Here is a 17,509-nt window from a genome sequence, read left to right on the forward strand (position 1 = left end):
GGTTTGGAACACCGTAGGCCTGAGACAGAACAGGTCGGGAGGCCATGATCCTCTCAATCTTTACCTTAAGCAGGCATAGAAAAAGATATGGTACCGTATACTATTACTAGCCACAGAGATAAAAATATCCTTGACACCAAATAAACTAACTTTAAACTATAATTTTTATTCATTTATATATTTACTATACTCTATATGTTTTTGCAATTGTTAGAAAAATATAATGTAACAAATGATTATCCCACAATCAATTACACAAAGCGGTATCGAAATGGGAAAAAAAGTCATTCAACCATGTAAGTCATTTGCTTGAATTGCGGAAACCCTACAATCTGAAAATGGTATAAATTTATGAAATATTTATTGGTTAAATCATTCCGTTTGAAATACTGTATGGTACATAATTTATCAAAAGTTGGATAAAAGCATTTTTTTAAAGATTAAAGAATAAATAATAATGCTCTTTGCAACAATACAGTTTAATTTTATCATAATCTCAACCTTGAATAATTATTAAATTTTATTTTACATGTGCTCTTTTATTTGTTGGCTCAATCAACAAAATCGATGCTGAATATCAAATCATATAATTTAAAAAGTGTACGCTGCGTCCTTAATTTAGCATAATGCTTTTCAAGGTTTAAAGATGCCGCATTTCCCAAAAGAACACTGTTCATATCTCAGAAACCTATAATAATGATTGTGTGTATGTAGTAGTGTAGTGAGTGATCATATTGATTGGTCATGTTTCTATCTTGGGTATTCTCATTACCTCTGTATAAACTGACACACGTACAAACACCTAAGCAGAAACTGCTACACTCCATTCGCTATCATTATACACAGTGTATTTAAATAGAAAACTACAGGTGATGGAGAACTTTCTTTTTAAGACTCAGTTTTTCGATCTGGTTGTTAATGGACTACACGCAGTACAAGATCAAGCAAAACGTAAGAATGCAGTGTCTAGTGTCAAAGTTCAGAGTTCATTTATAACATTTTATTTCGCATGCTTTAAGATGTAAGATTGTGTCGGTCATTTTTTAACTAACAATAATATTTTGTACTGTAAAAGCATTTAACTTTCTCTATAAATAAAGCGTATATGTACTGTATTGCTTTTTTAATCCCAATTTTAGTATTTCCTATTTATACCATAATTAATATAGACTTGCCCCAAGTCTGTAGTTAGTGTCTTTTTTATGTTACTCCACCAGTCAACGTTTCAATTTTTGTCTCAAAATACATAAGTAATTGTGATTATTATATTATACGTATGAAATGCCATATGTGCCAAAATATCTATCTTTACTAATTACTGGCTAGAACCTAGTCTAACCGTAATATATTGTTGTTATGAGTAGATAAAGAGATGTGAAGGTATTCAAGTAAAAATATGTTATTGAAGAAGTGAAGTGGAATGTAATTTAATTATCAGAATTAACTATAGATCTTGTGCAGTATACGAGGTATAGTTAGTGCATATTATTTTTTTATGAATAAAAATCCTCTCTGACTGAGCAGTGTAATAGTTTCAGACCCTCCACAAAGGTGATTTATTAATTTTCCTATAGTCATCATTTTTGTTTATGATTCATTCTTTTAAATACCCCACTATTAATTTCTAACAATATTAAATTTAATATTTCTGAATGCTTCTTAAATATTCAATGCCTTCTTCATTGCTGTTCTGTTCAGTCACGCCTCAATGAACAGACATGATATGGATATTAATATTACCAATAAAAAAAATTGATATCTCTGTTCTTGCTTAATTTTGTACGAGTGTTATGAAAATCGTGCTGGTTGACCTCGGTGTGATTTGCACGTCGTTTGAATGAACACATTAGATGTGTAGGTAAAAATGTCAAAATATTCACTATACACTACATAATTATATGTTTTAATGAAAAATTTAAGCAGCATCTATACTATGTTAGCTATAAATAAAATTATTACTTATTATTTTATTCAACATTCATCAAAAAAAGTGAGAAAGTAAACAATTTTAAATATTTTATATTATTGTAAAAGCTAAACAATTTTAAATCCTTTTAATCCTTCCCTTCCAACCCAGAATGAAAACATTTTTGTTATATTTCTTTAGTTTAAAATATAATATTATTATGCCTATGATGGAAGTCTTGAATATTTTAATACCCAAAATCTTGCATAGGGTAAATCCATGCCCACTTTGGCACCAGAAATCTGGAACCAACTTCCTCGTTCCATCCGTTACACTCCATTCCCTTTTCAATTCAAATCTCTCCTGAAAACTCACCTTTAATAGTTATTCTTTTCATGTTGCGCTGTGATACTCCGGTAAAGAGCTCGTTATAAATGTGCGATTATTATTATATTTGTCCTATCCCAAAAACCAGAAACTTTAATAACGAACCCTTATCATCCTCTTTGATATGTTGTACCGTCTTACTAACCCAACTGTAATAACCTCGTTAATGCTTTTTTGTATCGGTACACCGATTTTTTCTTCGGTTTAAAATCTATATTTATAATATCTCTGTATTAATTTTAGTATCTGCAGTTTGAAACCAAGTTGTATTTGTTCATAAATGTCTGTGTATACTTAACTTGTGTTACTCAGAGTGAGTGCCCGAGCGGTTAAGACAGTCGAACTGTAATTACGTAGCCATAACATCAGCAAGGGTTCGAGGCTTACTTTCTCCATGGTTCTGGTGGTAGAACAAGTTTTCTCGGATGAGGACTATAAACCGTAGGTCTAGTGTACACCCCTAGTAGCTAATGTGCACTTTAAAGAACCTAGTACATCTTTCGAGACGAGTAGGGGGGTTATCCGCGTGTACTAGTATATCACAGCCACTGATCATAACTGGGAGACCAGTTTTTGACTGAAGAGGTCACCTAGTATAAATAAATAATAACTAACAATATTAAATTCGGATAGTGGCTAAGCAGGTAAAGAGTGTTGTGGTCCATAAACCCTGAGCCGTACATTATAAGCCCACTGACTTGTTTTAGGAGTATGGGCTTATAACTGAATCAGTAATGGAACCAGATATATTACATTTTCTCTGTTATATTCTATAGGAGTAGTTAGCATGGCGTCAAACGAATCCTCATCGGAATACGACTCGGATGCTACGTCGGGTCAAGACAGTGTCAAAGATGATGACAGCGACAGTCAGTCATCCTCCGTCTATTCAAGCAGTGACGATGATGATGACGACGATGATAATGATGACACATTAAAAGCAACCAATCAGGATGACAGTGGTTCAGATGAATCCGAGAATAGCGAAACTGAAAAGGACGACTCAATGTAAGTTATTTACAGTAATAGTGATTAAGTTTCTTGGAGTCTTTGCTAATTTTGTGTGAACAAATTACCCCCAAATTGGCATTAGAAAACGGACAAATTTCAAATAACTGGGTAATATGGTAGCCTGAAAATCTAATTTTTAAAAAACCCAATCAGTTGGGCCTTTAACCGGTTATCGCTGTTTAACGTTTAGATGCAAAATAACTGTTATTTGATTAATCCTTTGATTCCCATACCTCCCTGAGCGCATTGAATTTTTGGGAAATGTATTTTTTTTCGTTGGATTTAATTTTAAATGGTTGGGAGCACAAACTATTAATAACATAATATGATCGATATATTCATTTTATTTTTAAATGTATTTTCACAAGCAGTAATTCAGCGTGGTCCCCAGCCCCCAAAGTGTCGGTTGTGCGGTTTAAGAGAATGTTCTGATTTGTTTTTTTCTTACCGCAGGTCGGACATGAAAAACATTGTTTGGTGCGGCCATGGTAAGAAGACTCCAGTGGTTCTATTCAGAGCAGAGTGTCTCCTAACCAAGGTCAAGAAACTGTACACTACAGGAGGTACTTCTTTGTTTAATTGTTATTGTCTAGTGTCATTAATAAAGCTCGTTATTAGCAAGTTAAACTGTGCCATAGTTGTTCCTATCAGCGTAATTAACTATAGAGCAGTACACAATGAATTCTTAACAAAAACACATATTTTCCATTACATGGCTATTGCTTGGTTGCTCACTTGTCAACTTTAATAATGTTTAGATCATCTATTCATATTAGTACAACATTGTTCTTTTTTTTAATGAATGAAAATATTACATACTGCAACTTCAAATAATTATTGCCATAGTTTACCTTGTATCCTATATTTTAGTTTTTGAGGCTGGCATTCCAGTTAGTAAGCGCCAAAACAAGAATTAAAACATAGTATGTATGGAAGGCCTAAATAAGTTATGAAAACTTGAAGGCTCAGAAGTAAACAGAGAATATCAATTCCATTTCACTTATTGCCAAAAACAACAATTAAAACATAGTATCTGTGGAAGAAAGCCTAAATAAGTTTAGGCCTATGCTTCCGGAAGTAAACAGAATTAAAATTTATAGTTGAGCAATAAAAGATAACATATGAAAATAAAAAGTATGATGAGAAATATGAAAAAAAAAGAAAACATACAGGTATTGTTTCAGTTTGGTTGGCTCTCAGAAATGAACGGAAAATAAATAGTTGTGCAGTAAAAGATAATATACTGTATAATTCTATATAAAAAGAAAAATATGAAAATAAAGAAAACATACTATTATTTCAATTTTGTTGGCTCCCAGAAATAAACAGAATATAAATTTTTGGGCAGTAAATAATAACATGATACTAAAAAAGGAATATAAAAAACAGTATGAAAGATAACTTATGATACTAAATAAAAAGAAAAATATGAAAGTATAGAAAACATCCTATTGTTTCAGTTTTGTTGGCTCCCAGAAATAAACGGAGTATAAATAGTTAGGCAGTAAAAATATGATGCTAAATAAGGAATATGAAAACAATGCGAAATATAACATATGATGCATAAAAAGAAAAATATGAAAAAAAACGAAAACTATTGTTTCAGTTTTGTCTATAATAGAAACCTGAATTAATCCGGTCAAATCGCATCTGGATCATTAGCATTGCTAACTGATTGGGTGTTAGCAACTAGCATGAGTCATATGAAATACTGGGATTTTTCCACCACCTAATTAACACATGTTCTCTTTGGCCATCCAGAGAGGGAGTTTTAGATATTCCAGGTTTAAATTTCCAATAAAATATTATAAAACACAGCTTTTGTACTTAATTATTTCACAATTCTCATTCTTCTTCGAAAAAAAAAAAAAACATGGGAGTTTAAATGTGGTCGTGAACTCTGCAGTAACTCTCCTAAAACCAGATACCTACTGTAGCTTCCCGAGAATGATCTATTTTTATTATAAGATTTAAACAAAAATATGTTTGTATTAAGAACCACTCTTCTACAACATCCCTATTATGGGAACATTTTCCCAGTGTGGTGAGAAAGTGGAAATATATGTTTTAAATCCCTGTTAAGTGGACCCTTTATCTTTCTACCCTTGCATCCAACATCGAGCAACTAGCCATTACAGGATGGATAAACTATTTTATAATTTATCATGCTTATAAGTCTAAGGGAGTGGAGTTGAAAGAGTTGTGAGTTACAACCCTGCCACAGGTGTCAGGATTGAACCCTGGATACTGGGAATGGAAGGCAAGCTTATTAACCACCAAGCTACAGTTCCACTACTATTGTTTAATGTTGAAATGTCTTCTTTCATTCTATTGTATTGACAGTACAGATTTAATCCCTTTTAAAATCTGATATTAATAGAAATATGAATTATATTGTTATGATGGCCAATTTAAATTTATAATGTACAAATGAATGACATTTGACACTATTGATTGTAAATTGATTGGAGACATGGTTTTTATAAATATCACAAAAATAATAGGAAATTTAATTAATTTGTAGAAAATTATTAATAATATGAAACACATTGATATGCGTTACGACTCCTTTAACAGGTTAAAAACAATTTAGTACCTGGGATTTTATTTAGTGAAGTATGTGATTAAATCAAATTTACTCTAAAGTTATAAGGACTTTATTGATACCATCTTGTTTTTGCACTAATTGTAATATAGAACTAGAGTTTTCCTAAAAGATAGTCATTTCTCTCCGAGAACAAGAATGAGAGTTTTTACCAAACATTTAGTTTCTACTAGCACCCATTTAGATTTTTATTTGAAAGTCTATTTATTTTCTATCTGTGTCTACACTTTCAAAGTTTATGTGACAAAAAAATGTGATTATTGTGACCATATATGGACATGATGATGTCATATCACTACCATATACTGGGCATTATTATCACTACCATATTTGGGTACATCAAACTAGTTTAGACAGAGCTGAAACTATTTAAAAATGAATGTGGATTTAGTTGTGGTGTACTAAAGTAATATCCACCTAAGTTTATTTCCACCTGAAATCTCTATAGTGTAGTGTAGATTGGCACACCCTACATTTTGGCACCCTCCTATAATTGTTGTTGACTTTTGTTGCATATGATGAATTGTGTCATTATGAACTGGTTGCACCCTGTTAATATCCATAGTCCTGAAAGCCAAAACCTATCAAGAATTTAAAAAAAAAACAACAAAATAATGATTGCCAATTAAATGCATTCGTCTATACCAGCTACATTTTTATTGACACAAATATTATATAATGTTTTCTAATTGTAATGTCACTTTTGATAGTTTTATTAATATTTGTATCAAGAAGTAATGTCATATTGTTTTATGTGACAAAATAAACTGAATTAGTGTTGTTTCCTTGCCAATATTCTGGGGTCCTCGATTGAGATTTGAAAATTCAGAAAATTCTAGTTTTGTGGGCGTTGGACTGAACTTAAATGTTCCAGCTTTAATTATTATACAAAAAATTGTATTGTGGCCAAGCGGTTAAGACAGTGTATTACCGTAATACGTAGCCATAATGGTGCATCGGCAATGCTTTGAGGCTCACTCACCCCATGGTTCTGGTGGTAGAATGAGTCTTCTCGATAAAGACTATAAACCGTAGGTCCAGTGTACACATCTAGCGCATGTGCACTTTAAACAACCTAGTACATCTTTGGAGACATGTAGGGGGTTACCCTGGTGTACTAGTTCACACACAGCCACTGTCACAAACTCATCATATATATATATACACTGGGCCCTCTGGGAGAACAGTCTTAGACTAAAGAAGCTACCCAGCATAAAGAATAAATAATAATGGTCATTTACTTCAAATTGGTAGATCTATTATTTACCGGTAGCTTCAGAGCTATATGCCGGTTGTGAACACTGTAAAGCATGTGCCTAGCAATGGTCTCTTTTAATCAATTGAACTCAACTTGTCAGTTGATAGGAAATTAGCTGTAATTTGGTTAGACAAACCACTTTACTGGTGTTGATGGCTGCATATTTCCTATTCATTAAAATAGCCTATTGAAATGCTACTTCTATCACAACATTTATGTTATGTTAACATAGGAATGTTTTGAAGATATGATAATATTGGCATTTTGCAAAATTAATTGATTAATTTAATAATGGTGACATTAAAAATGACTGTTTTTCCAATTACTATAGAGACATATCAAATAGAAATGGGACAATAGGTAAAAACAATTCATTTAGTAATTAATTTATTTGGAGTAATAACCAATTTCTTTTAAAGTTATTTAATAGGTCTTCCACTAATGAATGATATTAAAGATTTATTTTTGTTGACTCTGAGATATCACCAAATCTATTTTTAAATATTGTTTAAATAAAAAAATGTATTTATGATGTTATGATTATATTTTGTTTCTATCTTTTAGAAAAATTTCACTTGGCGTACAAAATGGTTAAAACTGAGTGCAAAGTGATAAGGCAGGTTCTACACAAGCATGGCTTCCATGAGGTCTGTGTTTAGCTTTCTTGTCTCTCTTTTAAGTTCTCTTAAAATACCGACATAATGACCTGCTGGATGTGTTCTTCAAAGTATTAAATATTATTCCAATACCCTATAATACAGTGGATGTGTTTTTAAAAATAAATATTTAATACAAACATGACGATAGAGTGGATGTGTTCTTTAAAAAAAATATCCATGTTACGATACAGTGAATTCAATACCCATATGGCAATACAGTGGATGTGTTCTTTTAGGTAACATGTAACTTTAGTCTTCTCGGAATCGGAATCGGAATTTTATTTGGTACTATTATTTTTATTGACAGGTTCATCCGAATAGTTCTGACTTCAATCTGATGTGGATAGGATCTCATGTAAAACCGTACACATTAAGAAGTTTAACTGAATTTCAAAAGGTCAACCACTTTCCCAGGTAAGAATGAGCTTGTTGTTGCTTTAAAGGTGACCAGACAAGTAGTTGACCCACCGTATCAAGACGATTGGGACCAGGATGATCAGACCCATTAATAACGAACTTAGGAGTAACCATAACTGTAATAATGAATTTATTTTCCATACAACAAAAAACAAAAATACATACTGTTACATCAAGTATGAAAGAATAGAACAATAGTTGTATGGAATGAGGCTATTAAAAGAGATAACTTTATGTTATAGCCACCTTATCAAGCCGGGCAATAAACACAATATTAAGGTAAAAAGATAAGGTATATCTAAAATATTACTTAATTACTTATATTTAAAAAATAATGTAGGCCTATAACCCGTAAATAAACTGAACCTAACCCTCTAATTTATCTTCCAAGTTCCACGTCTAAAAATTTAAGCCTTAAAAACTAGGCCTGATCTTCCGTGGTCCCTATCGACTGTTCCCGACCAAAGTATGTACAGAGATACACTATTTCTTTATACCATGAACTTCTGAATCGCTTTGAAGAATTTTCAATTCAAGTAAGAGGGACTACGGTATGTCTATTACCTAGGATGCAGTATGACTCTGCCTGGCTAAAGATAGTCTTTCTGATATGTTTTTATGATTGCTTTTACATCCAACTTGAAGTAGAAACTGGGTGGGGTGATCCATTTATCCTTGAAGCTCAGCCTAGATAGAATAGTGCCAGGACAGTGTAGGTCCCTGGACAAAATAGCAACCTATTGGTATAGGAAGCTTATTGATAGGCTAAGATTTGGCCAGTGTTCAAAAGTAGTTGCAATGTTATTCTAGTACTGTATTTTTCCATTACGTAAACTCTGGCTATTATCAACATTATAATTTCGCATCTTACGATTGTTTAATGTTGTTTTCTGTGTTTTCGGAAATTAAAACAAGTGTTTGCAATACAATACTTGCAAATGTAGGTCTCGTAAAATGTTAACAATTACACCGCTACTGTTTTCAATTTTTCAATTTGTTTTTAACCAGCCACTGTTTCCCATAGTATCACAGTTTCCCCATTGTCTCACTGTTTCCCATAGTATTGTTTAATTAATACACTATGCTGTTTAAATTCATATTACACACATATACATATATATATCAATAAATTTAGCTATTTACAGTAGCTCTTTCTGGTTTTCATGCGTTATATATTTGAGCTTTATTTAAAAAATATATATTATAGTCTTAGAGTTGATATACACAGTATAACTCGCATAGTATACGATACACATTTGAAATTAGCTTTCTAAAACGAAGAAGACAAGCAAGCAAGATCAATTGAAGTAGCGATGCGCGAGACAAGATTACCGTCACGCTATGCATTCCAGATGTGTGTTTGCACTGACAGACATGACCTCGAGCCAAATCAATTTGTAATGTTATTAAATATTCATGAGGATATGTATTGTTTTATATAATTTATCATGGTTCATAGTTTATACATTTTTATACTGTGGAATAGAATTCTGTATTTATAACACATAAAAGAGTAAATATACATTACATTACATTACATTAGCAATCCAAGATGTAATAGTAACTACTAAATAGTTTTAGATAAATAGATTTATTCGTACATATTTATTATATAGGTTGAACAGTCAAAAATAGATATTGATAATACTGAATAATAATACTAAATCTTATTCTTTTTCATTTGGTAGTGTTTCTGTTGTTTTTTTTCTATTAAATGTTTAAAGATATGTGCCCCTGAAAAATAATGTTTACATTTTTTTTGTTGAATGCCATTTTAATATCACATAATAGTTACAAAAATGTAATCGAAAAAAATGTATTTACCTGAAAAAACTGTAATTTAAAGCGAAAAATATTCAAAAATTTACTGCCAGCCAGTGGGTTTTTGGTTGAATTTGACCATTTTTTTTTTCATTTTAATATGAGAAAACATTGAACGAACTGAATCTACTGCAGTAACTAAATTTTATCCCTTTAAACCGGTTTTTTAGGGGTATATCATACCATGGAGACTTATTTCTTTATGAGTTTATTGCAGTGACTGTAATAAATGCATCCCAACAATTTTTACCTTGTAAGTAGTGTTCCTTTTATCTTTCATAACTCAATTTTTTTTATTCATTTCAGGTCTTATGAGATAACACGTAAGGATCGTTTGTATAAGAATTTCCAACGCATGCAGCACGCAAAGGTACGCACTAAAGCTGTACACTATCAAATTTCAAATGTGACCAAAAATGTGGTGTACCCATATATGGATATGGTGACGTCATATCACTACCATATTTGGGCAGATCATACTTTTTTGAGTTTGATAGTGAAATAGTGTAGACAGAGCTTTAAAATTAAATTATATGCAAATTTTATATTCAATGTAACCTAAAGTAAAATAATGTATTTATCTTGATATGTAAAATTCAAATGGCAACATACCACATGCAATGAGTGTAATTGTCTATAATATGTGATTGAATATAGCACCACAATTCATGAATAACATATTTAAAAATATGTTTATTAGGAATAGGCTGATTGCCATATTGCACTTTTAAAGAGTTGCCTTGTCAAGATAATGGAATTTAATAAGTGAAAAATGATAAGTTCAATTTTAATAAAATCAAGCTTAAAATGTTTTTTATCTTGCTAATAATATATTTATAAAAGTAGTGGAGCTGTAGCTTGGTGGTTGATGTTCTTGCCTTGCAATCACAAGGTCCAGGTTCATCTTGACCTAGTGCCAGGGTTGTAACTCACAACTCTACTCCCGAAGCCTTAAATGAGACTTAATTTATAAGCACAATAAATTATAAAATAGTCTCCATTTTGAAATTGGCGAGTTTGTGTTCGCTGTTGGATGCGTATGAAATAAAAAAAATTAAAAATATATGTATTTTTTACATTTTTTTTCTTTCAGGGAACAAAGCATTTTGACTTCTTACCACAGACGTTTATAACACCATCAGAATTCGATGACTTTACAGGTACAACAGCTCGTTTATGATGTATTTTTGAACAATCTAACTTTTATAGATTAGTTTACCAATTTTGAACATATTCTTGTCTACTATTATCCTTTGTAGTACTTTGTCCTTTCTTTTTTTATAAAAAATTGACTTATTTTTTAGTTTCACTTCTGTGTTTCAGTTCTAGGATGATAAGTTTTTGAATACTTTTGTATTTCAGTTGCCCACAATAAAGACAAAGGGACGTGGATAGTGAAACCAGTCGCTTCCTCTCGGGGAAGAGGTATATTTTTGTTAAATCATGTAAGTATTAAGCTCTGTCTACACTATCAAACTAGTTTGACAAAAAAGTGTGATGTGCCCATATATGGACATGATGATGTCATATCACTACCATATTTGGGCACATCACACTTTTTTTGTCAAACTAGTTTGATGGTGTAGACAGAGTTATTTTGGAGAAATCACTTTGATATACCTACAACAAAAAACCAGTACTGAAAATGTATATTATAAATTATTATGGGTGTTATAATAAAAATGATAAAATTGGGGCTCTAAAGATACCAGGAAACAGTATTAGAATATGAGCGCCTCATATACAATTAAATAACATTCACAATTTTAAACACATACCTAAACACAAGATCTATCTACACATAATGTCTTGTAACAAATGTTTGGGTGTCAAATTGTTTTTTCAGTAATAATCGAGAATTGAACATTATTTGAACCCATTTTTCTGGTATTGGTAGCCAAGTTCCGTGACAAATATAGTATAGACTGCCATTGCCATCTGCAATCCCTAGTGGTTTTAGGCATGTATATGATATGTTTTGCTGGTTCAAAATATTCCCTATTTACGTAGATTTTTTAAATTTTCTCTTTTCAGCCTCAACATCTACCTCTTGATGAAAACCTTGTTGTATCTAGATATCTTAAGAATCCTCTTCTTATTGATGGTAAGCATTGATATAAGCACTTTATCTAGCAGTGTTCCCCTTGTTTGATGGAACCCTTTGGTAACAGCTAAAATGATCACAGACCCATCAAGGTCAAAGGCCATTTCATGGCCCCACCCTTGTCAGGCATAAGCATTGGTATAAACCTTGTATTTACTATATAGCAGTGTTTCCTTATTTGATTATAGAATCCCTTTGGTAGCAAGCGAAATATTCAAAGACCCATCATGGAACATTTCATGGTCTTCGCCCTAATCTTGTTTTATGTATCCACTATCATTAACTGTAGCAATGTTTGGTGACTTTTGACCTTTTTTTATTTTTCATTTAGGTTTTAAATTTGATCTTCGTCTGTATGTAGCAATAACATCTTATGACCCTCTTCGACTTTATCTCTATGAAGAAGGTTTAGCAAGGTAATCTTTATTCCTTTTTATCATGATCTTTTTGTTTTGTAAATTATATTGATTTTTTCAATTTTTACACATTACATAAATAATTTGTTTTATAATTTCACATCAAACTAATGTTGAAAAGAAAATTTGTGATTACTGTACTACACCCACATAAAAATGCACTCATTAATATTATAATTGGAAATAATATCAGCTATAGATGGCAGCAAACATGAATTTACTTACTAATTGTACAGTACTATGTAAAAAATACTGTGGCTTGCTTTTAAATTTAACAAAATGAAGACTTTTGAATGCTCCTAATTTTAAAAAATTATTAAGAATACAGTCAATGCTTTAAATAAAGAAACCAAATCTTGTCCTACTCCTTACAATGCATTTGATTAAGATACTTTCACATCACGTCCGGATTTGGTCCGACACCATGTGAAAAATTGTACGAATTTAGTGTGAATGATCCTATGATTTACCACTGAACCCATTTTCCACGATATTTTTCTCAGGACATCAGACCTTATCCAGGCGCGATGTGAAAGCGGCTTCACATTTATGGAGGGTTTGTTTTTGTTCTTTTTGCAGATTTGCAACCGTCCAGTACGAACACAGTAACAAGACCATCCGTAATACAATGATGCATCTCACAAATTATAGTGTCAATAAGAAGAGTAACGATTACGTTAAGTAAGTTTAATATCTGCACATGCTTACAAGTCAATTTGTGTTGTGATAGCTTCTAAATTAACTACTTTAATACTATTTCATAAAAGTATTTGGTAGTGAATATCCAATCTAAGATTCAAGTTCTTTTTCGATGGCCAATACAATGGTTCTACCAAAGCCTCATGGGAGACTTTTTATAGAAAATATAGGTTCACCATCCTGTATTTGGCGAGTCATTTAATGTTGGGTGGTGTGAAAATAAAGTAAATAACTTTATTTTTAAATTAACTTATTTGTATTATTAGGTGCAATGATCCTGATATTGAAGACTATGGCAATAAGTGGAGTTTGGGGGCGCTGTTTCGGTATTTAAAAAAGCAAGGCAGGGATGTTAGAGGTAGTGTTATTGGAAAATAGAATCAAAAGATTGAAGTAAATTGATTAGTATATTTATGATGTGACAGTGTCCATTCAACACTGAGATATTCACAGCATGATTATAAGCCAGTAATCAGCATGCTTGGGGAATAATCCCCTACTCAAATTGAGTACTGAAAAACTTTCCATCTAAATAATCAAGCAATGAAGGTAAAACTACTTTCACATCATTGCCTGATTCGGTCCAGCGCCCTGAGAAAAATATTGTACAAAATGTGTTCAGTGTGAAAGTATATGATTACCAAATCTGTACGATTTAAATCCGTATCTGATTCGGACTCCAAATTCAGGTGGTGGCGATGGATCAAGAAGCCATTTGTTTGCTTAAATTGTCTTACAATTTTTTTTTCTTTTGACCAATCAACATTGAGCTTGAATGACCTCGCTTGACAATGGATAACCAAATTTGTGTGAAAGCACGCTCAACGCTCACGATATTTTCCTCAGGGCGCCGGACCGAATCCAGGCGCATTGTGAAAATAGCTTAAACGTTCTTGCCCAAACAAACACAGTCTTTGATTGTTGTGTCTGCCTTATATATAGGTCTATTAGCAAGAATTGAGGAGGTGATTGCCAAGTGTATTATATGTGCAGAGCTTCCAGTCGCAACGGCGTGTAAGATGTTTATGCCGTATCGAGGAAACTGCTTTGGTACGTAACGTCATTCGTCTTTCAAAGAAATTTTATCAGTACCATTGTTAGCATCATGCATCTTCTCTAGGTATAAGGAGCTTTCGATAACCTACGACCTACAACCTTTGACCAATGTGTCATTGGTTTTCAGTTGAACCTCAAATGCAAAAGCATGTCTCAATGCCCTTGCATGCGTAATAAACATATAATTGTTGAAAATTTATAGTTTAGTACCATTTGTATTAATTAACTTTATGCTATCATGTCTCCCGCATCATCTTTTACGCCATCTGCATTTTTTTCATCTTCATATAAATGGGATAACATTTGAATCTAGGTTTGTTTGTAAAATTATTAGTTTAGTAAATTTAAATACTGTAAATTGACAAATTGAGGTTTATTATTAAAGTAAATATCTAAGCTTCTACGGGAAAAAAGCAGGCATTCGGAATGAGGTCAATTCAAGCAAATCTAATTCTGCCAAAAGGTGTTTAAATAAACCTTGGTATTTCCATGCAAGATAATCTTCCACGATCACTAAGCTATTAATTGGTTGCAATTGAGCCTCATCTCACCATGATTGATTTTCTCACGACATTCATAGGTCATGATGCCGCGTCGTTAAGCTCTTATGGATTAAAGAAATGTGTGGACATGTTTGTTGACCTTATGGCGATTATGTGCTGATATTTTTTAATTTTGAAATTTAAAAAAAAAATAACGTATATAGTAATAGATACTATCACAATACAAACCTTAAATTTTATATATGATAATATAAAACAAACGATAAATCATATTGTCAAAAAAGTGATACTGCTGTTTACCCGATTCTCAATGCTGTATCTCCATACATACATAATTTTGCCCAGTATCATGGAATATCTGATAATACAGCATCTTATGTGTATCACACGTGGTGCCTGAATCATGTAAGGTTACTGTAGGTTTATGGTTAGTTTATATTCTATGATACATGTAAAACACATGTGATGCTGTATTACCAAATATTCCTATGATACGCTAGAAATCTAGATATACAGTAGTACCTAGAATCATGTGGGCTGTCACTATTCATTACTTCAGCTTTTTTATACATTTCTTTTGTTTGTTTATTGTCATTTAATTTACAACCTGCAAAGGCATCATCATCTTTATAAATAATAAAATAAGTTTGCCTGCTTTGCTCATCTGTCAGATATCACATTTTCTCTAATTATTTTATCTGTTGCCTATATAAAATTATCTGTATTGTGCTGATGATATTTCAAATAATATTAAATATGAATTATGACATTTTTAATATTATTTTTCAAATCTTTAAAAGTAAAAATACACAAACCGGTAAGTGGCCGTAATTGGTAGAACGGATTTCCTAACGCTGTATATCTTGTACTGCACATTGAGCTATATCACTCAAAGCTAATAGCGCAAAGTTGGGAATAATACACGTGTAGATTACATAATCAATCCGCGGTTATTAAGCATAATATGTTGATTACATATCCTGTACAAATAAATCTTCATTATCCTTTTTTTAGAACTGCATGGCTTTGATATTCTTGTTGATGAAAATCTCAAGCCTTGGATATTAGAAGTTAACTTATCTCCCTCACTTGCATGGTAGGTTTGTACGTTAGTTGATGACATCATGTAACTAGAAATAACACAACATTACTGCACACACTTTGATGACATCATGTTACTAAAAATAACACAACATTACTGCACACACTTTCATGTAACTAGAAATAACACATTATTTTGATTTTAAATTTTTGTTCAGGTTTTATTTGATATTTTGATTTATTATTTTTTATAGAATGGATTGTATTATATATATTATCCAATTTTTTCTACAGTATGTTATTTTGTTTTTACAAACATACTATTTATTTATGTGAATATGGTCTGAAATACAGAACCCCTTCTTTAGGATATTCCTATTGAGGGTACACCACAACTATAAGGGGACACTCATTTCAAAATGAGGGGAAATATATGTCTAAATACTAAAGGCCAATATACAGGGGCCACCCATACTAAGGAGACACTAAAGCTCTGTCTACACTATCAAACTATCAAAAAGTGTGATGTGGCCAAATATGGTAGTGACATGACATCATCGTGTCCATATATCATGGGCACAACACATTTTGTTTTCACATAAAATGTAATAGTGTAGACAGAGCTTCAGGCATTCTGGGTCCAGAAGGTGTCCCTTTAATATGTTCATGTTGCTATTGACACTGTAATTGTATTTTCTAATCATGCCAATTAAACTAATTAATTGATTAATGCTATAAACGAATTATACTTTAGTGTTCATACCAATTAAAGTATAATTTAGACCTTTCATAACTGATTAGCCAAAATACTAATTAGGTTAACGCTGAATTACTTATTGATTTTGAAATCTTCATTAAGGAATGACCTATTTTTTAGATGTTGGTTTGAGCATGCATCATTGATAGACTGTATTACTTGTTAATTGGTCAATAAAATATAATATAATCGGTTAACGATACAACGAACGATGAATTAGAGGGCGTAGTAACAAATTTGTTCATTTCTTGGGGGCAGTTACATGTACTGTCAATAGAATAAGTGTTGTATTGAAATAATGTGTTGTGTTTTGTACAAGAATGTATGCATCACCAAGACTTAGGGCGTAGAACGTCTTATTTGATTAGGGTGTGTGCACAGGAAAAAAATGTTTTTGCCTGATATTTTTTAGTAGACTTTTGGAACACTTCTTTAAAGGGATATCCCTATTAAAACATTCCTGTTAAGAATGAGGGGCAGTAAATGGTTGTAACACTACAACCAATCCCTATTCAGGGGACAGCCCTATTAAGAGGAAACTTTGTTGGGTCCTAAAAGTGTGTTGGGACACTGCTATTCATGGGATATCCCTATTAAAAACATTCCTGTTAAAAGAATGAGGACAGTTAATGGTTGTAACACTACAACCAATCCCTATTCAGGGGACAGCCCTATTAAGAGGAAACTTTGTTGGGTCCTAAAAGTGTGTTGGGACACTGCTATTCATGGGATATCCCTATTAAAAACATTCCTGTTAAAAGAATGAGGACAGTTAATGGTTGTAACACTGCAGTACGTCCAACACCTATTCAGGTGACACCCCTATTAAGAGGACACTTTTTTGGGTCCTAAAAGTGTGTTGGTACACT

General features: G+C 32.1%; 1 protein-coding gene and 1 long non-coding RNA gene across 3 annotated transcripts in view; one reads left to right on the top strand and one right to left on the bottom strand.

The window, feature by feature from the left end:
- LOC144852571 (uncharacterized) overlaps positions 1–11,613 on the bottom strand; it is a 121,177-nt gene extending 109,564 nt beyond the window's left edge. Inside the window, exon 1 of the long non-coding RNA XR_013614308.1 lies at positions 11,532–11,613. This is a non-coding gene — a long non-coding RNA (uncharacterized LOC144852571). The remainder of the gene's footprint in view (positions 1–11,531) is intronic.
- LOC144852533 (tubulin polyglutamylase TTLL5-like) overlaps positions 1–17,509 on the top strand; it is a 71,822-nt gene that overhangs the window by 964 nt on the left and 53,349 nt on the right. For both annotated transcript variants that reach the window (XM_078710404.1, XM_078710405.1), the window contains exons 2-14: positions 3,070–3,301; positions 3,758–3,867; positions 7,732–7,814; positions 8,134–8,240; positions 10,371–10,434; positions 11,158–11,224; positions 11,427–11,509; positions 12,099–12,168; positions 12,500–12,584; positions 13,164–13,265; positions 13,550–13,641; positions 14,226–14,333; positions 15,857–15,938. In XM_078710404.1, coding sequence (XP_078566530.1) covers positions 3,081–3,301; positions 3,758–3,867; positions 7,732–7,814; positions 8,134–8,240; positions 10,371–10,434; positions 11,158–11,224; positions 11,427–11,509; positions 12,099–12,168; positions 12,500–12,584; positions 13,164–13,265; positions 13,550–13,641; positions 14,226–14,333; positions 15,857–15,938 — 1,274 coding nt within the window. In that variant the 5' untranslated portion in view covers positions 3,070–3,080. The remainder of the gene's footprint in view (positions 1–3,069; positions 3,302–3,757; positions 3,868–7,731; positions 7,815–8,133; positions 8,241–10,370; positions 10,435–11,157; positions 11,225–11,426; positions 11,510–12,098; positions 12,169–12,499; positions 12,585–13,163; positions 13,266–13,549; positions 13,642–14,225; positions 14,334–15,856; positions 15,939–17,509) is intronic.

This window comes from Antedon bifida, chromosome 9, assembly GCF_963402885.1.
Source record: "Antedon bifida chromosome 9, ecAntBifi1.1, whole genome shotgun sequence".
Lineage (NCBI taxonomy): Eukaryota > Metazoa > Echinodermata > Crinoidea > Comatulida > Antedonidae > Antedon > Antedon bifida.